The 25,377-nt window shown below is 40.3% G+C and overlaps 2 protein-coding genes across 2 annotated transcripts; one reads left to right on the top strand and one right to left on the bottom strand.

Annotated features, from left to right (window-relative positions):
* The first annotated feature begins 15,296 nt into the window (after nt 1–15,296).
* LOC106080844 (antigen 5 like allergen Cul n 1) lies at nt 15,297–20,417 on the top strand. Its single transcript, XM_013242432.2, has 3 exons — nt 15,297–15,434; nt 19,549–19,943; nt 20,002–20,417. Exons 1-3 carry the CDS (start codon nt 15,315–15,317, stop codon nt 20,246–20,248), a joined length of 762 nt encoding a protein of 253 aa, XP_013097886.1. The 5' UTR covers nt 15,297–15,314; the 3' UTR covers nt 20,249–20,417.
* Nucleotides 20,418–23,994: 3,577 nt separating this feature from the next.
* On the bottom strand, nt 23,995–25,082 carry LOC106080840 (antigen 5 like allergen Cul n 1). The gene is made up of 3 exons (XM_013242427.2): nt 24,847–25,082; nt 24,381–24,775; nt 23,995–24,315 (listed from the first exon to the last, which is right to left on the bottom strand). The coding sequence occupies exons 1-3, from the start codon at nt 24,979–24,981 to the stop codon at nt 24,057–24,059; spliced, it is 789 nt and encodes a 262-aa protein (XP_013097881.2). The 5' UTR covers nt 24,982–25,082; the 3' UTR covers nt 23,995–24,056.
* Between the last annotated feature and the right edge of the window lie 295 nt (nt 25,083–25,377).

Below are 25,377 nucleotides of genomic sequence, written 5' to 3'. Positions count from 1 at the left end.
CTATATTAGTTTGTGCAAGAAAGTAAGTGACCTCAAGTATAACAAGTGCCGGAAGGAGACGACGTACAGGGATATAGCGTACTCTGAAATGGAGTCGCGTCGTCCCAAGCCAAAGTCATACCGTGTAACACTATTTAAAAAAGTGTTCTGCTTTCGCCTACTTACCGAGTCACAATTAGCAAACAACTCGCAGCCGTAGATAAGTCGGGAACAAGATAACTCTTTGCCTAGAGAGACCTAGCTCGCAGTGGTGTAACCGACTGAGTGGGCCAAAGATCACGTAATTTCGAATATCGCTGGCCAACAACAGAGTCGATATCACATGAAAAACGAGATAACAACCCACTTAGACTAAACGGAATTAAGAAACAGACCATTGGCTTTCGCCCACGTGCTGGCCATAGACAGATCATAATTGAGCAGACGTATATTATCAGCATCCTCGTCCCCCGGACTGCCAATATGCATCTGTACTTCTTCAGCTTACACATGAACTTCACAATAAGACAATTGATCTGCCAAATCATAACCATACAAAGAAAAGAGGGTCCAGAATTGATCCCTGAGGAACACCCTTTAAAACAGGCAAAGATGATGACACAGAAGACTTATAACTGACGGAGATGACAAAATAAAACGAACGGACGTAGAAGAAAATTTGTAAAGATGCCTCATCTTAGCACATAACAAGGAATGACCCACAGTGTCAGATGCCTTAGAATGGTCAAAAAGAACAAGAAAATTAATCTTGTCATTCTCCAAATTGACTCTGTTCCTCTTAGTGACCTCTGCTAAGTTAGTTATGCAGCTGTGGTTAATACGGAATCCAGACTGTCTCACGTACTTCATCAGCTTACACATGAACTTCACAATAAGACAATTGATCTGCCAAATCATAACTATACAAAGAAAAGAGGGTCCAGAATTGATCCCTGAGGAACACCCTTTAAAACAGGCAAAGATGATGACACAGAAGACTTATAACTGACGGAGATGACAAAATAAAACGAACGGACGTAGAAGAAAATTTGTAAAGATGCCTCATCTTAGCACATAACAAGGAATGACCCACAGTGTCAGATGCCTTAGAATGGTCAAGAAGAACAAGAAAATTAATCTTGTCATTCTCCAAATTGACTCTGTTCCTCTTAGTGACCTCTGCTAAGTTAGTTATGCAGCTGTGGTTAATACGGAATCCAGACTGTCTCACATACAACCAGGGTGGCAGAGTCTGACCCTCGACTCCGAACTCAGGCCGGAGTCGGAGTGCGGTTCGGAGTCGATGCAAACATGCTCATCTCCGAACAGTACTCCAACTCCGCCTCAATACAACAAAGAGTTCTCGTTGACAAAAAATGACATCTGCAAATACAACAATTTCTCAAAGACTTTCGTCAGGCAACAAAGGATTGGAATTTTTTTTTACTACTATTTAATTTAAGAATGAAAATTTCACAGTGAAAATATTTTATTTATTCTGTAGTTAAGCTAGACGAAAAAAAGGATTTATTTATTCAACAATATGATCGAACGAAAATTTTTGGAGGCTACAGATTCTGTGGGGGAGCTAGGACCCCCACAATGGACCATAACAATGAAAGGTAACAATAAATTTTGTTGGTGGTATTTTATTGTATGACAGAAATTCTCTTAAATATAAAAACAAATGTATTTTTTGCACCATTTATCGGGTTTGTCAATAAGAGTGCTGCAAAAGTGTTTTTTTTTTTTAGGTAAAACAAAAACGGTTATGGATAGCAATGAAATTCTTTACTTCTGTGAAAGTACGTTCAATGCCATTATGAATGGAACTCGATTTCTTTTGCATGGCCATCACGGGCACCCTTGCAGAAGTCCAATCGGCCGATACAGCTTCAATTTCGCGTTCGATATTCGTACGAAGTTCATAAGTCGTCGCTGACTTGTTGGAAATAGTCTCAAATAGCATCAAACCAGACGACCGAGGCGGCCAATCGATTAAATAAATAGATTATTGCATTCTCTGTGTAGATTGTGGCGCCGTCCTGTTGAAACCATATGTCCTGCAAGTCCATATCAAACCAGAGGAGCCTAATTTTTTTATTATTGAATGGTAGATATTCACATTTACTGTAACGTGCTGGTTTTGATCATCACAAAAGAAGTAAGGCCCAGTGATGCCGCCGGCCCATAAACCGCACCGAACCGTAATTTTTTCGGGATGCAATGATAACTCATGGAGTATGTGTGGATTGTTGTTTGGCCAATAACGCATATTTTGCTGATTGAAGAAACTATTCAGCCAGAACGTTGAGGTCACTGACTGCGAATTTCGGTAGTAAATTTTAATAATTTCGACTCGTTGTTGGCTCGTATATCTTTCCCTCATGGAATGGCAAACCTTACTGAAGAAAAATGTCAAAAGAGCGGCAAAAAATGTGGCGACGTTTACTGTCTTTATCTTTAGTTTTTGAAATAGGTGCTCCATATTTCTTACTTTCATGCAACCATTTCTTTGCAGAGCACACTCGCCCATGGCAACAAATCACGCTTCAAGGCATGCTGTTTTGTTTTTGAGATCTACCTGTGATGATCATCACCTACATGCCGCTGTTATCTCACGCCATGCAGCACTTGTTCGTCTACGCATGCATTTGTGAGTGTCGTATGCAGTTGTGGTGGCCTGCGTCGGTTTAAAAATGTTGATGACATACACTAATAGGCAAAGGCATGTTGTCACAGTAATCAAGGGTTCATTCAATTCGGCTTATATAGCCCTTTACCTTTATATACAGCGAAAACGTGTGTGCGATGTTAGTACAATGCTTACCAAGTTGTCTCACAGCTGTTCTTTTCCACCTCATATGTTTTCGTTATCGTGATGGATTTCTAGTCCATACGAGTAAATTGCTTCCATGGTATATTAACGTCATTTGTGCATTGTGCATCTCGATACTGTTCCGAGCGTCCGAGCCCGAATACCAGACGGGCTCCACCGAATTTTCATTTAAATTAGTTTTTTGTCTGTTTATGGCGAAGATCATTGATTTCATAATTTTTGTGCATTTCTTTTTCGAGACGATCTTCATGATCGAAGATTTCTTGTAATGGAAAGGAAAGCCAGAGATCACAACATACCAACCATTTATGGCGTTCGGATAAAGATAACCCATGTCGACACTACATCCAAAGTTCGATATAATTCTTTCTTAGAAAACCAGTTGATGATTTTAGTCCCAAGCATGAAATATGTAAGCAAAGTACATATATATATATATATAGAATTTATAGTTGAAACATCAACTGTACCTGTAAAAAATATCATACCAAATTTCGTGCAAATCGGTTAAAGATTGTAGTAATTACTTCCATATAAGTGTAAATCGGGCGAGTTATATATATGCCAGCTACAATATATCTAAATCTGAACTGATTTTTGTCAAAATTCTTAACGCTAAAAAAGTGTTAAGTGGAAATTATCAATCTTCACCTTGCTTACAAAAAAACTACAGACGGACAACGGTACAGAAAGAATATACGGACAGGTGGACATGGTTAAGCCGAATCAGGAAGAAGTTATAGGTCAAACTGTATTTGTTATCACAGCCACAGTAGTGCCTAAGGGTACAGTTGATTTTTTCACCATAAATTCCATATAAATATGTACTTAACATAAGAAGTTCAAGCTAGGACCTAAAATCCTTAACTGGTTTCCTTTGAAAGAACTACATCGAATTTTGGACGAATTGTCAGCACGGGTTATCGTTATCCGATCGCCATAATATTTCGTATTTTGCTTATTGGGATCTAAATGAAAAACAAATGGAGGGTATGCGTTCCCTATTTGCCAAAAAAAAATCGCCTCTATATTATGTGAGACGGTTGAATGTACATATTGGGGGTTTTACTCCAAAATACTTTTTATTTGAACCCCATACGGCGATTATCATTCTACATGTCTGTGATGTTGTGCTGCCAGCAAATAAGAATGAATTCCAGTCTGCTTCAGCTGACAAATCCATCATTGTAAAATTGCTTCGGCGGCTATGAAGTCCCTTTGGATGGCAAAACGTTTTGAGGATTTTCTCATCCGGAAAGTAAGGATGAATGGTCGCGTGTTTCCAAGATTTAAGCTACTAATGGCTTAATGGGAGACAGAGAATATTTTCTTCAGAGAGTCGCCTAAAGATTGATCTTCCGTCGCTAAACACTGAAGACTTAATAATAGTCAGCATTGAAAGATGAATGAATCACACTCTTTCTCTATGGCAGGCGACTCAGAGATGCCGCCTTCAATCCTTAAATTGCTGCTTGAAGGCTCTTCTGCAGGAAAATAAGCGCAACATTGTAGAAAATGATGCTAATGCATATCATTAGATATGGAGAAGTTCGGATATCAACGAAAGATGTGACCTGCTTATCGAGTATATTAAAAGTTGCAATCTGACGAGGTACTAGATGTAACCTCTGTATCGGAGAATATCAACTGAAGAACATGAGGCGGGAAAGTCTTGTACGACGACTACTTCCTTGATCATCGTTACATGAGCTTTAGCCTTGGAAAAGGAAAGCGAATAGGAATAACTTTCGTCACACATTTCACAAGGCTATTCCCTGCAGGCCTGAAAAGGAAGTCGAAACTCTTAAGGAAATTGATGTAATGACCAAGCGGATCACAAAGCCTCTGAACGACTTGTTCAAGTCTTCATGTTCTAGAACCAAACCATGGGCAAACAAAAACCAATTTTTAGTGCTAATCTTTACAATAAATATCAGTCACATTCCAACAATGGAAACATACAACGGATATGGTTATCCCCAAGGTACATATAATGCAATCCTCCTTTCAAGTTTTGGTTGGAATTTGCTGAATTTTAATAGGTTTAAGTGGCATTCTACCATCAGACTCACATAAACGTTTTCGTCAATTGTGGAGGAGGAAGGAAGTTGCCTTCTAGTTCCTATCGTTGAACCATCCAGATTGTTTTAAAAAGCCCAACAATTTGCTAATGTTCATTCCGCTAAATCAGACAAGTTCTCAAAGAAATGAGAATCTAAAGTAAAACTCCTTCTGACTGCCGGTGCGGGACACCCAAACAGCAGATGTTCTATAGTATCATTTTTCTCAATGTCCTCACATCTACTGCAGAAGTTGTTACTTGCAACTTTCCATCTATCAGCATCTTTTCCGATCAGACAGTGATCTGTCATGACTGACACAATCACTGAGACGTTCGTTCTCGCTAGCGACAACAAAGCGGTATACCTATTAAAGTCTAGATTAGGCCACATAGTTTTGGAATGTTCACAAATATAGAAGTCCGTGTAACTTCTATTGCAAGGGATATTGCAGTTATAATCGGTTCTATCAGGAATAGTGGTACAGTACATTTTATCAAAAACTAGCTCATCCATTAACCCATTTCTACACTACAAATATCAGCGAAATCGGAGATGACGTTATGCCTGTCTAGGAGTGCTGGGAAACTTTCCCCTAACCGCAATATCTACGTCATTAGCATAGGCAATTCTGAGCAATCAATTTAAAGAAATGCTGCCATTGTATATTTCTCGACAGCGAAAGAACCATCTTAATAGGCGACTAGTTCGTGAAGTGCTTTTTCAGTGGACTTGCCCTTACTATATATATGCTGTTGCTTAGACAGGCGATCTCCAGTAATTCTTGCCCTAAGATATTTTTTTTATCAACCTCTCTAGAATTTTCATCATAAAGGATGACAGACTAACAGGATGAGAATCTTTTGCCTTCGTGTATTAAGGTTTTACTGCTTTCGGAATGAAAATGACCTTTGTGTCCCTTCATCCAACAGATATAAACGACATGCTGATACAAGCAGGGTAAGCAATGGAGCCAGTCTACCGGACACAAATTGTAATTTAACTGGTGATACATCCTCAGGGCCTGTTGACTTAAAGGAGTCTAAACTTTTTATCGCCCAAACGATATTCGACTCAGATACAATTTTCCCAATAAGCTCCGACGAATGAATATCAGCGACAACCTCTTCTGGCGCAACGTTGTCCGTTGGAAAGTTTCCCGAGAAATGTGTATCAACGCGTAATTCTAGTGTTTCGTCACTAGACATTGTCCATTCATTCTCTGACTTCTGAATATATCCCACAGTAATAGTATTCGAGGATGGGATAGTCCTAACCTAGTGGCTTCAAATATATCCTCCATAGAGCTGCAGGATTCCTTCCATGATTAGTTATGAGCTTTTCTCAGCTCACCCTTGTATTTTCTTAGCTCAGTCTTATAGAAGTCCCAATCGTGTGGTGCTTTATGATTTTCGCCCTGTTGATGAGAGTCTTCTACAACCCTTCCTTAGACCAACCAGTTCTGGGGTCCACCATGGCGGTCGCTGTTTGCCCCTTGGTTTGTCACTAGGACATGCAGACACAAGCGAGTCATTCAAGGCCTTCATGAACCGCTTGACCACTATGCCTATATCCTCCATAGTTTCTACTTCCTTTTTTGGTGTACAAGGGATAGACGTGCAGAATTTGTGCCGAAATATATCCCTATCCGCCTTTCTTCTGTTTAGCCGAGGGACCACATCTGCAGCATCCTCTCCAATACTGAAACTAATATAATGATGATCAGAGAAGCTGCGGCCATCCAACACTTCCTAGTCGCATTTTTTTTCGCTTATATCCTCCGATACAAAGGTAAAATATAGTACATCCTGCCTGGTTGTGATAATAAAGGTCGGTTTATTTCATTTATTACAAATCGCCAGATTGCTTATATTATTATTATTATAATATATTAAATAAGCAGCGCACCCCTTTCATGATACCCGAACTTTCCCATATCTGGCGATATGCATTAGCAACACTTCCTACAACGAGGCTCTCTTTCCCTGCAGAAGCGGCTTTAAACAGCAACTTAAGGCTTGAATACAAATTGCAAATTTTGCTCATGCGTATTCCACTAAGGAACAAGGGCAAACTTCTCACATATCAATGAGTGCAGTCCGATTCAAGTTTAAGCTCAAAGATAAGGGGCCTCCTTTTTATAGCCGCATTGCGACACCTCTTTGGAGAGAAGATTTACATGGCATAGTACCTCACAAATGTTGCAAGCATTAGGAGGGGAAAACCACCGCTGACATTTTTTGATGGTCTCGCCAGGATTCGAACCCAGGCGTTCAGCGTCATATGCGGACATGCGACCCCCTGCGATAAGGTGGCCTCTAAGGCTCGAATACGGCATCTCTAAATCCTGTGCCATATATAGGGAAGCCAGCGCGTAATGAGACTTTATGATTTCAAGGCTGGCTACTACTGAATCCTCAGTGTTTAGCGACGGAAGAAGAAAAAATTTAGACAACTCTTTGCAAGAATACAGACTCCATGTCTTCCATTCCCCGTACCCTTGACAAGTTTAAATTCAGGAGTTCTTAGTCCACGACCTAAATAAGAACCACGTTAAATCGTCCTGCCATCAAAAGGACCTTTAGTGCCATCGAAGTGGCATTAGACTGGTGGAGATTTATCTGCAGAAACCGGACTACAGCAAAGATTCCGAATTTCCATGCTGTCCTTAGCAACATTAGCAAAGGTTCTTGCACCCATATTACTATTGTTCGTCTTAGTTCTTTTAGGCAGGGGATGGAGTTTCAGTCACTGCAGTCTTTTGGCTGACTGCGGTGCAGTTAGCGAATGTAGACATGATGCCTTTGGGGTAGCTTGTGCAGCGAATCTGCGGACGCAATTAAGAGAGCCTCTTTCCTTATCAATGAGAGCTTAAGGAACATTCGCACCAAGCCTATCAATAAACCTGAGAGCGATGCTCCTTGTATTGGGTTGTCCAAAAAGTAATTGCGGATTGACAAATTTTTTCACAGCTTGTGACTCTGTAATTGCATTCTTTCTTCTGTCAGTTATCAGCTGTTACTTTTAGCTTGCTTTAGAAAAAAAGTGTAAAAAAAGTATATTTGATTATAGTTCATTCTAAGTTTTATTAAAAATGCATTTACTTTCTTTTAAAAAATCCGCAATTACTTTTTGGGCAACCCATATTATTCCAACCTCATAAAGAGCATATTGGATTGCAGAAGAAGGCCGACTGGCAGATTATAGGAACCAAACTGGGTGTCTTCTTTAGAAACCTTTCCTGCCCTGTCATCTGTCGACTAGTGGAGTCTGGGGCAGCCGCTCTAACTGATACAACCACAACAGCTGTTGGGTCTTTGAAGTCTATTCTAAGCCCACTCCCATGGTGTAGATCTCCCGCTCCACTGGAAACAGACGCAGACCATCAACCACTTAATGGTTTTAATTAATGGAAACAGACGCAGACCATCAACCACTTAATGGTTTTAATAGTTGCTCGGTTTATTAATATCAACTTAAAATACGCTGTGGCTTTTGACTTATTTGAATTAATTTCATAATTGCAAATTTGCCTTCAAGAAAGTCCTTATTTATAAAAAAAAACGTAAAAAAAACATCATAGGCCCAGATCTCAAAAATACCACCGAGATTTATAACGTAGTAATCTTTCTGACACATTGCCCTTCCACGATTAACAAGTAATTAGGAGTTTTTCATTGCTTACACCTTTAGTTTCTTCACAAGAACCGTTTATCTTCAGCCTATCTTTTCAAGAAACATTTGAAAAACTTTCCGCTTATTGTTCTTCAGGGGAAACCATTTATATACGAGGTTGAGTTTATAAACGTCATAAATGAAACAAAGCTGAAAAGGAAAATAAAACAATGTAAACGTTCCCAAATATTTGCTCAAGTTCAAAAATAAGCTGTGTTGACCAACTCTATTATGGGTCGGCGGACAAAGATCGCAATAATGGAACAGATGCTATATACAACACGAAAACGAGTACGATATTAGTGTAAACAAGACTTTTTCTGCGATTGTCTACCGCTTGGGAATCGTTCATTAAAAAAGAAACTGTAGCTTGTGCTTCATGATTCATACAGAAGATAATAGTCGACTTAATTGTGTGATAGGTACATAGCCTTTTTTAAGAGGTGTTATATATCCCGTTGAACGAAAGATAGAATATCTTTCTTACTACCTACCTTCGATAGAAAATTAGAAAAATCCCTAATAACGCTGGGATAATTACAGCTTTCAGTGTTACACCCTTAGCTTAGGTTAGGCAGTCTGCCATCAGACTCACTTAGACGGTTTCGTCCATTGTGATACCACAGGAACAGAAGAAGGAAGATGCCTTCTAGTTCCTACCGTTAAACCATCTAGATCGCTTTTAAAAGCCCAATAACTTGCGAATGTTCACATCCGCTAAATCAGGCAGGTTCTCAAAGAAATGAGAACCTAAAGTGGAACTCCTTCTGACGGCTAGTGCGGGAAACACACAAAGAAGGTGTTCTAAAGTCTCTTCTTCCTCAACGTCCTCACAGCTTCTGTAAAAGTCGTTGCTGACAACCTTCAGTCTGTCAGCATGTTTTGTGCATAGACAGTGACCTGTCATGACGGACACAATAACTGAGACGTCCGGACCAGACTCAGAGCATTAGTGTACTCTGCTTTCCAAATTTCAACCAATTTTCAAGCTGTTAACTCACGTTCAGATTTTACAAACAGTGAGCCTTTTTCGAGCCCGGACCACCAATTTAAGGATTATAAAATCAACGAAAGAGTTGCTCCCACTTTGGGTCGTGCCGTTCAGCCGGGCCGAATCTTATATACCCTCCGCGGTTTCTCTTTTTAGTCAAACAAAGAATAATGAATGAGAACTGTTATGCTATTGGAGCTATATTAAGTTATAGTCCGATTCGGACCATTAATGGATTGAATGCTGAACATTGTAGAAGTCATTGAGTAATATTTCAGTCAATTCGGATAAGAATGGCGCCTTGTAGGGGCTCAAGAAGCAAAATCGGGAAATCGGTTTATATGGGAGCTGTACCAACCTATTGATCGAATCAGACCATATTGGACACGTATGTTGAAAATCATGGGAGAAGCCGTTGTACAAAATGTCTGCCAAATCGGAGGAGAATTGCGCCCTCTAGAGGCTCAAGAAGTCAAGATCCCAGATCGGTTTATAGGCATATCAGGTTATCTACCGATTTGCTTCATACTTAGCACAGTTATTGGAAGTCACAGCAAAACACCTCGTGCAAAATTTTTTGGAAATGATACCAAAACACCACGTGCGAAATTTCAGTACAATCGGGTGAGAATTGCACCCCCTAGAGGGGGCAGCTATATCAAAACATGGACCGGTTAGGCCCATTTACAATCCCAACCGACCTATACTAATAAAAAGTATTTGTGCAATATATCAAGCGCCGAGCTTTACTCCTTCGAAAGTTAGCGTGCCTTCGAAAGACAGACGGACTGACAAACGGACGGACATGTCTAGATCGACTTAAAATGACATGTCGATCAAGAATATATATACTTTATGAGGTCCGAGACGCATATTTCGAGGTGTTACAAACATAATGACGAAATTAGTATACCACCATCCTATGGTGGAGGGTATTATTATGATGTCGATAACTCTCAAGCTGTACGATTACACATGTTCAAAGAACGCTTTGTATGGCAATGAGAACCAATTAATTGGGAGAACAGCAGGGGTTGGATTGCGCTCCGATTTGTGTGATTTACCACTGTAGTTGCGGGCAATCAGCGCTATTGTGTGGAGATTCTCAGTCAGAGGCCGATCGGCACCCACTTTTACCTAAATACTGACTGCCTGTGAAACTTGATAGGACAAGGCCAGTTATTGGCGCCTTTATATAATCAATGTCTATAACGTACCCGTAGCCTTCGTATGGACCGGCATAAGGTTGCTCACCTATGGATCTTGACGAGGACCACAAACAAATTTAGCGACAATAACAAGAACAATTGAAGTCGAGTGTGAGACACTTTTTCTAGCGTCACAATCTTCAATTGGCTGAAATCTAATAGTTCATGCTACGCGGACGGATCAGAACAAGCATAGATAACTCGTGTAGGCTCCTGTACTATTAAACCCATAGGTCATGGGAGAAGCCGTTGTACAAAATTTCAGGCAACTCGGATAGTTATTGCGCCCTCTAGTGTCTCAAGAAGTCAAGATCCCAGATTGGTTTATATGGTAGCTATATCAAAACATGGTTCGATATGATTCATTTACAATCCCAACTGACCTACACTAATAAGAAGTATTTGTGCAAGATTTCAAGCTGCAAGCCTTACTCCTTCGAAAGTTAGCGTGCTTTCCACAGGCAGACGGAGATGTAGCTTGATCGACTTAAAAATTAGACGAATATTTCGAGGAGTTGCAACCAGAATGACGAAATTAGTATACCCCCATCCTATGGTATATATATAACTGACCACCACCAATAATCTATGATGGTGCAGTGTCAACGCAAGAACGAGGGTAAATGTTTTTATTGACAATTAGTTGTCCAACAGGGAAATAACAACCAAGATGGTGAAGCTCTGCACTGTCTTGGAATTCTTGCTTTTACTGAGTATAACAAAATCCGCATCGATTTGGTGCTGGGCCATAGTGGAGTAAAAGGGTAGACGTCTTGACTGTAAGAGCTAGAGGACTGGTGAATGTGAAGCCTTTCAAGGCAGTCCAAGTTAAGTGGCGAGGGCGACGTATTGTGGAACCATCTTAGGCCATTAAAAGTAATGCGATTAGGGAATTCCTTGTATAGAATGACTTTTCATAATTTAGAGCGCACAGAAAGCCGATGACTGGCTTAGATATATGTCCACAGCAGCATAAGACGGATTAAAATCTGCACGCCTTTACTAAAATCTTTAAGCCAATAGTTTGAACAAAAATAATTTATTTTATATTTGTATTAACACTTTTTTAGTTGGTATGTAGAGCACCATTGATTCATTTGACAAATTCCGCTGAAGAAGGTTCACAGCCAGGTTCAGAACCAGAATTCGAGATACGTATATCCAGTCAAATGTTTTTAGCAACACCACAATTTTGCTGACTTTTAATTGTTCTTTGCTATGCTATTCTTTGAATAGAAAAGCATTAAACAAAATGGTCTAGAGAAAACTCTATGAAGCTGGTTGTCTCGTGAAGGGCTTTTACAGAGGGCTTGTTCTTAGTATATGCATGTGGTTGCCGAGACAGGCGATCGCCAGGGTTATTTAACCAAAGATATGTTTCTATCAACCTATCAAGAGTCTTCAGCATGAAGGATGACAGACTAATATGACAAAAATTGTTCCACCTCCGTGTGGTAAGGTTTTTCTGCTTTCGGAATCAAAATGGCCTTTGTGTTAGAGCTGGCAAAATATCGATGGCACTATCGATATTTAATTTTTTGACTGAATATCGATTCATATTTTTCCTATGGGTACTATCGCAATAGTTAAATTTTTTTGCAAAACTAAACAAAAATAAGCTATCCGACACTGAATGTCTCCTTAAAGATACATCGCGGCTATAGAGGGCGCAATTTTCATCCGATTAGGCAAACATTTTGTATAATAATTTCTCTCAGGACTTCCAACTGACCTTATTAACCTTGGTTTTATTTCGTCTGTGGATTGATATTGCTTCTATATAAATCGATCTCCTGACTTTTACTTCCCATTTTCGTTCGAAATATAGGTGATGGAAATTTCGACAATAGTATCGATTCTATCGATATTTATTATCGAAAATATCGTATGTTGCTATTATTATAGTTTGTCAGCTCTACTTTGTGTCTCTCCATCCAACAGGTATGTACCACAAGATGATACAAGCAGAGTATATCTCCCTAAGCCAAGGAGTCAGTCTATCTGACATAGCTTATAATTTAACCGGCGACACATCATCACGGCCTGGCGTCTAAAGGAGTCGAAACCTTTTATCGCTCAAAGGATTTTCGACTCAGACACAATTTCCTTCCTTTCCAATAACCTTCGACGATGCCACGTTATTGTGTCAAGGAGTAGTTCCAGTCTTTTCTCACTAAACATTGTTCATACATTCTCTGGCTTCTGAGTGTAACCTAACGTTATAGGTTGCGAGGATAGGACCTTCCTTAGCCTCAGTGGAGAATACATCTGGGGTATCCTCCACTGAGCTGCATAATTCGCACCCTGATTTGTTCTGAGCCTTTTTCAGCTCGCCCTTGCAGTCGTGTGGTGCTCTTGTGGCTTTTGTCCTGTTGAAGAATTTTCTTCAAACCTTACTGAGACCAACCAGTTCCCCCACCGCGGTCGCTGTTTGCCCCTGGCTTGGCTATAGGACATACTGACCAAGCCATTAATTCAGGGGCTTCGTGGTCCGCTTATCCATATAGGATAGTCATGCAGAATGTTTGCCCAAATTTATCCCAATTCGCCCTTCATCTGCCGTGGGATCACTTCTGCAGTATATGCCCCAAAGCTGAAACTAATATAACGATGATCAAAGGAGCTGTGGTCATCCAACACTTTCCAAACACATATCTTCCGCTTATATTCACTGATACAAGGGTAACATCTAGTGCCTCGAACCTGTTCCTAGTAATAAAAGTCGGTTTATTTCCCTTATGACAAATCGCCAGATTGCAACTTAAATATATTCGATAAGCAGCTCACCCCTTTCGTTGATATCCGAGCTTCCCCGTATCTGGCGATGTACGTTATTATCACTTCCCACAATGAGTCTCTTTTTCCCTGTAGAAGCGGCATCAACCAGCAACTTAAGGCTTGAAGGCGGCATCTCTGGATCATGTGCCATACATAGGGAATCTAGCTAGTAATGAGACTTATTAATTTCAAGTCTGGCTACTACTGAATCTTCAGTGCTTAGCGACGAAAGAATTCAGGCTCTGTGCTCACCATTCCCCGTACCCTTGAGTAGTTTAAACACATTTTCCTGCTGTTTTGATCGTGGCAGGGAGATTTTCAGACTCTTGCATTCCGCCAGAGTTTAGAGATGCAGTGGATAGTTCATCGGACAAGCATTCAGCAACAACTGTTGAGTTGTCTCCTGATTCCCCAACCCCACAGCCTCATCCAATCTCCGAATCTTAAAGTCGGTTGTTGAAAATTTGGGGCTACAGTCCCTTGGCCTCCCATGTAGGGATTCAGGGTCTGAGGGAATTCCTGTTATCGATGCGTGTGCCTTTGGTCGAGAAGGAATATCTTCTAGCTAAATCGAGTGTTGCGCATGGCCAGATTTCGCCAATCTATCTTAGGGCGCAACGATACATTTCAATAGTAATTTATTTGTATCGGCCCCGATACCAGCCTGCATCGTCACAAACTGAGGTAGAACCTGGGAATTCCGCAAGGACATCGGAGTATACAGATGACAGTCCATTGACTAGCCCACAGCAATTGTTCCTAGGTATGGAGCCCTGTTCTTCTCCCTTGTCGACGACTACCATCACCAAGCTGTCCTTAGCGACATTAGAAAAGGTTCTTGCACCCATATTACTATTGTTCACCTTACCGTGCCATGGATATGGGATGCCCTCCGGCTGACTGCAACCTTTAAACTGGGGCGAAAAAACAAAACGTCCGCTCCACTCAACGGTTCAAACATGAAATTGATGTTTAGCACTCGGAAAAATATTCCTACCGCGAAATCGCCAGAAATCTCAAACGAAACCAAAATATTTTTATGAGTTATGTTAAATAAGGGAAAAATATGATACAAAACTACAAAAGATGTACATACACTGCTCCAGGATTCACTAATAGAATTGCGAAAACAAAAATTGGACAGGCCCCGTGAACACCATTAAGGATGTCGATTGAAAATGTCATCAAATAGGAGAAAACGTAAACAAAGAATGAATGTAAAAAGAGTTGACATCCTCAGTGACAAGTACTGCCAAAAACTAAAAAAATTTTATGTCGGCTGATCGCTTGGCCTAACCTTATTCAGTGAATCCTGACACTGCTCCAACGCCAACTCCAGTATAAACGAAGGTTTACGAATCGCCTCAATTCCTTTTATTCTACCGCTAAAATTCAGGATTTAATCTCGTTTGCTGCAAGAAAATCCGCAGTTCGGCGTACTATTTGTGAGTGCAGGCCATCTGCAGCTAAAGAAAAGCCTAAAAACTAATAAAAATCCAAGTAATCCCAGAATAAACCTCGGAACATAGGTTCCAAAGTTTTTTCTGGTGAGTCGCAGCGATACATGTACAGATTTACAAAATCATTATCTAAGTTTAAAGACTTATCATAGGGTGCATAAACGTAATTTCCTAACAACTGAACTAATATTCAATAAAAATATATCAAAACGTCAAACCAATAGTAGCAATATGGGGCAAATACAACCGAATATTGTTCCATGGTGTGTTTCATCAGCAGTTGTATTTCAGTTTCAACCCACAACACAACCGTCTTCCACCAACATGGAAACATTTAAGGGGTTTTTGTTTACGGCTTTCGTCATAGCATTGGCCCACACAGAGGACTATTGTGATAAAAAACTTTGTCCAGTGGGAACTCATATTGGATGTCGTCATGATGGTGTGAGTTTAATAAACACATAAGAATGGAAAATATGTACAATACGTATGTACAAACCAATATATGGGTGCTTTATGTTGTGACCCATAAATCGTTTAAAAAAGAGGTGCTACAAAAAATTTGAGACTAGTTTCACTGTAGCTTTGCATATTTTAAAAGGACCAATCGATTTAATATGGACTATTTTTAATGGCAAAACCTATTTGAGTGTTTCTTCTTATGGGCGCTGAAAAACCATCAGCACCATATTATGGATGTGAAAAATTCTGTTCATCAAGATGTTTAGAAGTCAAATTGGTATTTCGGGTTATATGGCGTTTATCTTCATTTCCGTAAAAAAACAGCTTTTGTGGACTAAAACCGGGCATCGCATTACCTATATTAAATACCATACACTACAAATCTTTCTTCTTATTTGACCAATTTATTTGTTAATGTATAATGTAAAGTTGTAAGTTCCGAATTACGTAGATTCGCCAGAAGTCAAGCGAATTATCCTCTGTTTTCCCAGCACGGTTCATTAAGCTGGTCAATCAATAATATATGTGTGGTGACTCCTGGAAAGTGTTTCATATCTGTTGATTATTCTTACATCTGGAACAGAGAACAGATTGATACCATTCGCTTTTACAACTTGACTTGTCTCTATTCAACAACAGCAACTAATGCTGTTGCTTTCAAATGCATTCATTTTTTGATGATTGCTTTTTTATCCATGTTTATACTCTACACCGCTACTGTGGTACAGGGTATTATAACTTAGTGCATTTGTTTGTAACACCCAAAAGGAAGAGAGATAGACCCATTGATAAGTAAACCAATCGACTCAAAACCGCTTTCTGATTCGATTTAGCTATGTCCGTCTGTTCATGTTGATTTGTGTACAAACTACAGGTCACAATTTTCATCCAATCGCATTCAAAGTTGGTACGGCGAGAAAGTGGCACAGGGCACGCCATAGGGTGGCATTTTATCGCCACTCCTATGGGTGACCACCATAAATGACCTATTACGGATGCTGACTGAGGAGGGATTTGAACCCGTCTGCTACGCAGACGATGTTATAACTCTTTTAAGGGGTAACGAGAAGGGCCGAAAAGGTCTTGCTTATGGCATATGATTGGGCTAGACACAGAGGTCTCAATGTTAACCCAGAGAAGACTGAAATATGCCTCTTCACGAGGAAGATAAATGTGGGCCAATTTAACGCGCCACGTTTCCTCAATAAAACGATTTCGATATCTAACAAGGTCAAATACTTAGGTTTGATCTGGGACAGGAAACTGAAATGGAAGTGTCACATTCAGGAACATACTGGGAAAGCTCACTATGTAGACGGGCCGTTGGCTCGAAATGGGGCCTGAATCCTAGGATAGTCCACTGGCTCTACAGGAGCATGATTAGACCAATAATTACTAACGCCTCAGTAGGTTGGTGGACTGCTATGGAGTAAAAGTGCAACATAAGAACCATACAACAGGTTCAGAGAAAATGTTGTCTTCGCATAGGCGGAGCGATGAGGACCACGCCCACTAGGGCACTGGAGACTATTCTAGATATCCGACCCATTGACATACAGATTAAGTGTGAGGCAGCCACTGCGACTATGAGACTTAAGGCGATGGGAGAATGGATTGAGGGTGGGAGCAGATCATACCATCGCGGTATAATCGAGGCGACGATAGGAAACCTGGAAGGAAGGGAAGAGATTTCCGATCGGATACCTGAGATGAACCTTGAAGTCGAGTACAAGGCATTGCTACCATCGGCACAGTATTGGATTGACAAAACCATCTGGATGATGGAACGGAACGGACCCATCTGGAAGATCATGTTACACGAATGGATCAAAGCTAGAGGACAGAGTGGGCCTGGTGGTTTACATTGAGAACCCAGGGACTGAGATCTGTTTTAGACTGCCTGACCATAATACGGTCCTGCAGGCGGAGATCCGGGCTATCACGGAATGTGTGAAGTGGCGAGGACATCGAGTGTGAACACCTTAACGGACAGTAAAAGTGCCATAAGGGCAAAAACAACCAGGACGGTAAGGTCACGAACAGTCTTGCAGTGTAAGAAGGAGATTAACGCCTACTCTGAGGAAGGCAAAATCCGCATCGTTTGGGTGCCGGGTCATAACATAGTAAGGGGAAATGAAAGGGCAGACAATTTGGTAGTGAAGGCCAGAGGACTGCCGTCAATAAAATTGGTTAACCCGAAGCCTTTCGGGTCGACGCTGTCGGAGTTAAGGGAGTAGGCGACGAATGCGCATGCAACATTATGGAACAGCGAAACGGTCGGTAGGACGACGAAAACCCTATGGGGAGATCCAGATCGATAGAAGACGAGGCTATTACTGAAAGGAAGTAAGAAGGAGGTCAGTATAGCGTTTAGTATCATAAAGGGGCCCATAGAACTATGAGATCACAAAAGAATTTTGTAAGTTGCACGGAATCCTTAACTTAAAATTTTCTTTTTCGAGGTTACTTTATAGTTTTTAGAGCGCATAACAAGCCGATTACTGGCTTAGGTGTATGTCCATAGCGACATGGGGCCGATTAATATCTGCACCCTCTTTTCAACTTAACCCCCTCATTGAAGGGGTTACAATCAAAATGTGAATTGGATCAATTGATTTTTTTTTTTCAATGTTCACGCATATGTGGTTGTCACCAAATCGAAAATACAAAAACCGTTTTTAACCATTTTTGTTTTGTTTGGTAATTTATATCCACTATATAGACTACACTATATACAATACTTACAACAACACTAAATAACTAAGAATTCATCTAAAGTATGATTTTTTCACTTTAAAGAATATTTGTTTTCGCATAGATCTATCTATAGAATAACACGAACTGTTTTCCACAGACTGAATTGAATTATTGAATAAATTTCCATTGGACTTGAACTGTTGATAAATATTTAGAATTAATAAACCCATGGCAGCCGGTTATACGTACCCAATTGGCCCGATGGAGTCTTTCATCGGCAAGGGCTGCAGCTTCAGTGTACAACACACTTCTACAACAATAACATTCCGATATAAGATCTGTGCAACGTGAGGGTGAGATACCATTAGAGAAAGTCAAGTAGGATTGGTCAGAACTACTCTGATGTTCCTCGGGAATACACTTCTCCAATCCAAGAATGGAGAATGGCAATCGCTGGCGAGTCCATAATGGCGCTGCATATTTTACAATTTGGCCGGCCATTGCCTGTCAGGGTTTCTACAAAAACAGGCGAAAAATGTAAGGACCTTTTTTATACTCACCACCATACTAATCAAGCCATTCCTTTGTAACACCTCGAAATGTTGATAAATGACCCCAAATTCTCGATCGTTTTGACATTCTATGTCGATTTTTCAATTTCCGTCCGTTCGTTGTGAAAATCACTATAGCGATCGAATGCATAAAGCTAGCCGCCCGAAATTTTGTACAGAAACTTCTGTATATACTTGGGGATTGCAAATGGGATCTATAGGTTTAGATATAGCACACGTATAAAGTCGTCCTTCGTCTTGACTTCTTGAGCTCCTAGAGACTGCCAAGTAGTCAAATCGGTGCATTGCCTAATATAGCTCCCATATAAGCTGATCACCCGATTTGGCATCTTGAGCCCCTGGAAGCTGCAATTATTATACGAATAGTTGCAACTTCCAATGTGTGTGGTAACTATCTTAAAAAAATATATTAACACTATTTAAAGTATAGTAAAATTAGAAAAAAACTTATAAAAAGAGTTAATTAATAAAAAATAAATATAAAATAAAAAAAAATAGAAGAGGGAAATGACTGACGGTAGTAGTTCACAGAAATCGGGAGGTCGTATTACCTCGAAATTATACAAAGTGGACATATGTATGTCTTTCATACAGCTAGTTAATCACTTGTTCTGTTTTGATTCATAAGCGGTTTTTATTTCGTTAAATTGCTTCCCTATATATATATATGGATAATATAAATTCATCGTAAAAATGAGTAGTCTATTCTATTCTTCGTATTAAACGTAGTTTTAAATCTATGGATTGCTTGAGACGGAAAAATAATTAGAACTGAAGCTTACTGCAATATAATATTTGAATATGCTTCCCTTTTTATTCTCTTCTAGAAATTCAGTCCATCTTGCCCTAAAGACGTGTCACTAGTTAAAATCGATAAATCGCTTAAAGACTACATAGTTAATGGATTTAATGAAAAAAGAAATTTCATAGCTGGAGGTGGAAATCATATACATAAGTCTGCATGCCGCATGGCCACTATGCAGTGGGATTATGAATTGGCCAAATTAGCTGAATTGAATGTCCGACAATGTGAAATGAAGCAGGAAGCGTGTCACAATACTATGGCCTATCCAATGTCTGGGCAAAATTTAGCTTGGAAAACCTATAGCAATGAACCCGATTACCCAGCCTTAGTCGAAAGTGTTGTTCAAATGTGGTATGATGAAGTCAATCACAGTAAAATGGAGTACATAGAAAAATATCCTGATCATGATACTGGAGCGTAAGTACACACAAGTTATTTAATTTTAATGAAAATAAAGATTTAAATTTCCTTGTAGAGTTATTGCTCACTTCACAGCCATGGTGGCGGATCGCAACTTTCGCCTAGGGTGTGCCGCATCGACGTATTCCATGGCTGGCGAAACCTACATGGCTTTTCTTATGGCCTGCAATTTTGCATTTACGAACAAAATTGGTGAACCGATTTACACCGATTGCACTACTCCGGCTGAGAAATGTACAACTGGAAAGAATCCAAAATATCCTAATTTGTGCTCAATCTCTGAAGAATATGATGTCAGTTAACTCTTACCATTAGGTAAACTTTTCCATTGTTAAACATAGAAGCAAGTTAAACTACAGAAGGTTTGGCTGGGTCAAACTACAATACATTCATAGGTTATTAAATTTAGGATTAATTGAAAACCCTCTAATTTTTTATATACAAATACAAGTGCTTTTTAAAAGCAATACATTTTTTCAGGGTTATTCGCTTGGGATCATTTAGTTGTATGTCGCTTGAAATGTAGGTTTCTATAAGTAACACATTTGTCTTTGGTAGAACGGCTAAGTCTAAGTTGAGGAAGCAGTAATGAAGTGCACAAATTACCCTACGGGAAATGGGACGGGTCCCAAACCTGTCACGGAATAGATCCTCTTATGATAGGGACCAGTCTTAGTTCTCGTCCCCTTACATGGAAAAAACTTTTCACTTTTATAAGGGTTTGTCGCTAGAGGTGATGGATTGCCACCATCCTGGAACAGTTCGACAAGGATGAGGTTCGGAGCCCCAGAGCATGCAGCAGGGGGCGCGACACTTGACTGGACTAGAACCATGGGTCTCACCGTTTACATTGAGAAGACCAGTGGCTGTTTCCAAGGAAGACGAAAACAAGGTCAATGCGAGGACCCACGCATCCCAGACAGAATTATTTCAATATTGGCTAATAAGTAAGATATATCATGGATATCGGTCACTGTACGCAAAAAAATTATTCGTTTCACAGAAAGGAAATTTGTTTTTTGCGATAAATTCTTGCAAGAATTTGTGACAAGTATAACGTTTTCCCTAACACTGACAATACTTTTCACTCTTGATATATAAAATGTTACTCGGGGTTTCAACCAGTTTTTCTTTAGGTTAGGTTGAAAAGAGGGTGCAGATAATAATTCGCCCCATGCCACTGTGGACATACACCTAAGCAAGTAATCGGCTTGTTGTGCGCTTTAAAAACTATAAAGTAACCACTAAAAAGAAAATTTTAAGTTAAGAATTCCGTGCTACTTACAAAATCCTTAATTGTTTTCAATGCCACTCCCCAAGTTGGTTCATGTCTGATATTGTGTCTCCACCTAAGTACCGGTATCTGTTGGGCGCGAAAGCCGGGCAATGACAAAGGAAATGCTTCAACGTCTCATCATCTTCCCCGCATGCTCTACACATGCTATCACTTGCCGCACATTTTACATAAATAAGCTCGTAGTCCTATGTGTCCCGTTATGATACCAATAGCTATACCGACCTCCTTCTTGCTTCCTTTCTGGATCCACCGGTATCCCCCCAAAGGATTTTCGCTGTCCTTCAGAGCGTTTCACTGTTCCACAATGTTCGCATTCGTCGTCCACTCCGTTAACTCGGACTGCTTCTTCGGGTTAACTAAGTTTATTGACGGCAGTCCTCTGGCCTTCACAGCCAAATTGTCTGCCCTTCCATTTCCCCTTACTCCATTATGGCCCGGCACCCAAACGATGCGAATTTTTCCATCCTTAGAGAAGGCGTTAATCTCCTATTTACACTGCAAGACTGTTCGTGACCTTACCGTCCTGGTTATTATTGCCCTTATGGCAATTTCACTGTCGGTAAAGATGTTCACACTCGACGTCCACGCCACTTCACACATTCCGTGATAGCCCGGATCTCCGCCTGCAGGACCGTATTATGGTCAGGCAGTCTAAAACAGATCTCAGTCCCTGGGTTCTCAATGTAAACCACCAGGCCCACTCTGTCCTCTAGCTTTGATCCATCCGTGTAACATGATCTTCCAGATGGGTCCGTTCCGTTCCATCTTCCAGATGGTTCCGTCAATCCAATACTGTGCCGATGGCAGCAGTGCCTCGCACTCGACTTCAAGGTTCATCTTAGGTATCCGATCGGAAATCTCTTCCCTTCCTTCAGGTTTCCTATCGTTGCCTCAATTATACCGCGATGGTATGATCTGCTCCCACCCTCAATCCATTCTCCCATCGCCTTAAGTCTCATAGCCGCAGTGGCTGCCTCACACTTAATCTGTATGTCAAAGGGTCGGATATCGAGAATAATTTCCAGTGACCCAGTGGGCGTGGTCCTCATCGCTCCGTCTATGCCAGGGAACATCCCTGAACCTGTTGTATGGTCCTTTTGTTGCACTTTTTCTCCTTAACAGTCCACCAAACTACTGAGGCGTTAGTAAGTATTGATCTAATCACGCTCCTGTAGAGCCAGTGGACTATCCTAGGATTCAGGCCCCATTTCGAGCCTACGACCCGTCTACATAGTGCCCAACATCTCTTCTCAGTACGCTCCTGAATGTGACACTTCCAATTCAGTTTCCTGTCCAAGATCACACCTAAGTATTTGATCAAGTCAGATATCGAAATCGTCTTATTGAGGAAACGTGGTGCGTTAAATTGGCCCACCTTCATCTTCCTCGTGAACAGGCATATTTCAGTCTTCTCTGGGTTAACATTGAGACCTCTGGGTCTAGCCCAGTCATATGCCATATGCAAGACCCTTTCGGTCCATCTTCATATCTCGTTCGGATCCTTAGAAGTATTATAACATCGTCTGCATAGCAGACGGATTCAAATTCCTCCTCAGTCAGCATCCGTAATAGGTCATTTATGGCGGTCACCCATAGGAGTGGCGATAAAATGCTCCCCTGTTGCGTACCCTGTGCCACTTTCTCTCTTATATTTATGCCATGAGACACACAGTCTCCACCAACCTTCCCTTGACACAAAAACATTTAGAAGTCAGCAAAAGTGTGTTGTTTCTAGAAGCATTTGACTGACGTTAAAGTACAAAGCATTGAGCGGAAAGAGCATTTTATTTATCCGAATCCGCTAGACTGGTAAATGAAACGACCAAAATGTCACGTTTTGGTAAAAAATTTGCTAGTCAAAAATCTGTTGTTTAAAAAATTCAACAAAAATGGGTTTAAAAGTTTTCGTGTCAAGTAGCCCTTTGAACGGCAACAAAATTAACCAATTTTATCGAAAACAATGGAATTTTTTAAATGCAAAATTTAAACTTTTTTTGTGGGGGATGCTTAACCCCCACCCCCAGAAACATTTCTACGCTAATGCAGGTATGTCATGTTTTTTTATATTTTCAAGCCGTCATGGCGTGATGTGCGCTTGTGATCGCACATCGTAGCAATGCATTTGCTTTCGACCGATGACATTGATAGAGAGCAGGGCTTTAGTGTAAGTAAGAAAAATGATAATAACAATGTATGGCCCTTGAAAACTCCACACCTAATGTGGTTGAATAATTTCCCTAACCAAGGACGAAACGGGTCCCACAGTGGTTAGAGTGTTGTGATCTCTGGATTTCCTTTTCCATTGCAAAAAATTATCGATCATTAAGCTCGTCTAGAAAGAGAAATGAATAAAAAAAAAATACATTTGTTTTTGGGACACTCTAATGTACGTGTATTCCCATAAAGACGATGTGAATCTGACATCCAAATTCATACTCGTGTTGGGGGAGCCTCCAAAGCCCTTCCACCGGACATATAGGACAATCGGCACATATAGGCCGATCGTCTAATAATCATCAGATCTCCAAAAGGATAGGGCGAAAAATAGAATTCCGGAACTTTTGGAGCGTAATAGTAGATAGACTGTCATTGATATTCTACGACGTCATTACGCATTTGACAAGATCTCCTTTAGATAAAAACGATAATGACTGATCACGGAGCCGATTTAAACTAGTCTCTGTAGGGGATCCAGTTCAGTTAATCCGGTTCTTGCAGATATAATTCCACCATTCAAGGCTCTTATTGTCATTGCCATTTTACTTGTTTAGTTTATTTTTTTTTTATTTATTTGGGACACTCATTTTTGGAATTTAGCTCCTCATCTTATTGACGTCATATTTTTCGGCTGGTGTGCACAAATTTGGGTAAGCAGGATTTGTACGAGTTTTACAGCCAGAGGCTGGACTGCGACATGCGCTATATATGGATTGATTTTTCATATTGGTTGTAGCATAATTGCAGGCCAAGAGATACCATTTGAAAAATTTCCCAGCTTCGGTATATGTGGCAGCTGCACATCCCACACGTGTATTTCGATCAGCCATCATAACGGTAAAATGGCCAATTGTTCTGGAAAATTAATAATGGAACCCTTCAATGGAGTTGTTCACAAAATGCTTAAACACAATACTTACGGTGCATCGTCATTGCCAGGGTATTTGTTGATGAACTGCATACGACTGTTTTCATTTTCTTTGAACCAGGATTCCACAGCTTTGCGTAACATATCTGCATCATTGTCAGCGCTCGTAAAGCTGGACAAATACAAATTCTGGCCGGAAAACTTAAACAGATCGGTATTGTGGCATTTGTCATGAACAATGCGGCACTGACGCACATTAAGAGCTGCCAAGGAAGCTAATTCATCATCCCATTCTATGGTGGCCATGTTGCAAGCAGGGGAATGTCTACGGTCACCGCCTCCAGCTATAAAGTTTCTTTTTTCATTGTGGGCTTTGACAAGTGTAGTCTTAAGTTTTCCATCCATATTAACCATTCTGGCATCAGATGGACAAGTGGAGGAAAAGTGCTGCCAGAATACAAAGTTGTGAAAACTATTGGAAACAGAAAAAAAAAATACTCACAAACTCGGATACTCACACCATTGTTTTTGCATCCTATATGCTTTATATCCTTACGACAGAGAGAAGGATTACAATAATCCTTTGCCTGCACCAAGTTTAAAATGATCATGGTAATTGTTGAGAAGACAAATTTATACTGGTGGGTTAGCATTGTTGATTAAAACGTTGTCTGCTATAGAAATAACTGATATCCGACTGATATTAATGATGGTCTCGAAGAGCATCTTTTATTAGAGCAATGGATTGTTCAATTGCCTGGAATCGTGTACTGCTGATGAATATTAAATAAGATTTTGCTGCGGGTATGTTTGAGAATACGATCACATGGAATAGCTCACAATTATTTCCAGTCATGCTGAAGCTGATTTGTGTTAAAAGCGAATATTATTCTCATTTAAATTTGATATTCACTTCACGGTGCATATTTCAAGGCGTGTTCAAAAATATATAAACTCTTGAATTAAGCAATCGCGGGTGGTGTCTTCGCAAGCGAATCTAATCAAAAATTTAATCTTATATATAAAAATCAATTTGTGTTTGTTTGTAT

Source organism: Stomoxys calcitrans, chromosome 4 (genome assembly GCF_963082655.1).
Source record: "Stomoxys calcitrans chromosome 4, idStoCalc2.1, whole genome shotgun sequence".
Classification (NCBI taxonomy): Eukaryota; Metazoa; Arthropoda; class Insecta; order Diptera; family Muscidae; genus Stomoxys; species Stomoxys calcitrans.
Note: the sequence above shows the minus strand (reverse complement) of the source record. Positions and strands in the feature narration are given on the sequence as shown.

Bases quoted from the DNA above. Each gene is read 5' to 3' on its own strand.
- LOC106080844 (XM_013242432.2), top strand. From the start codon at position 15,315: ATGGAAACATTTAAGGGGTTTTTGTTTACGGCTTTCGTCATAGCATTG. The intron at 15,435-19,548 runs GTGAGTTTAATA...ATTCTCTTCTAG, and splicing joins TTGGATGTCGTCATGATGGT to AAATTCAGTCCATCTTGCCC. The intron at 19,944-20,001 runs GTAAGTACACAC...ATTTCCTTGTAG, and splicing joins CCTGATCATGATACTGGAGC to AGTTATTGCTCACTTCACAG.
- LOC106080840 (XM_013242427.2), bottom strand. From the start codon at position 24,981: ATGCTAACCCACCAGTATAAATTTGTCTTCTCAACAATTACCATGATC. The intron at 24,776-24,846 runs GTGAGTATCCGA...GTATTCTGGCAG, and splicing joins TAGGATGCAAAAACAATGGT to CACTTTTCCTCCACTTGTCC. The intron at 24,316-24,380 runs GTAAGTATTGTG...TTAATTTTCCAG, and splicing joins CCTGGCAATGACGATGCACC to AACAATTGGCCATTTTACCG.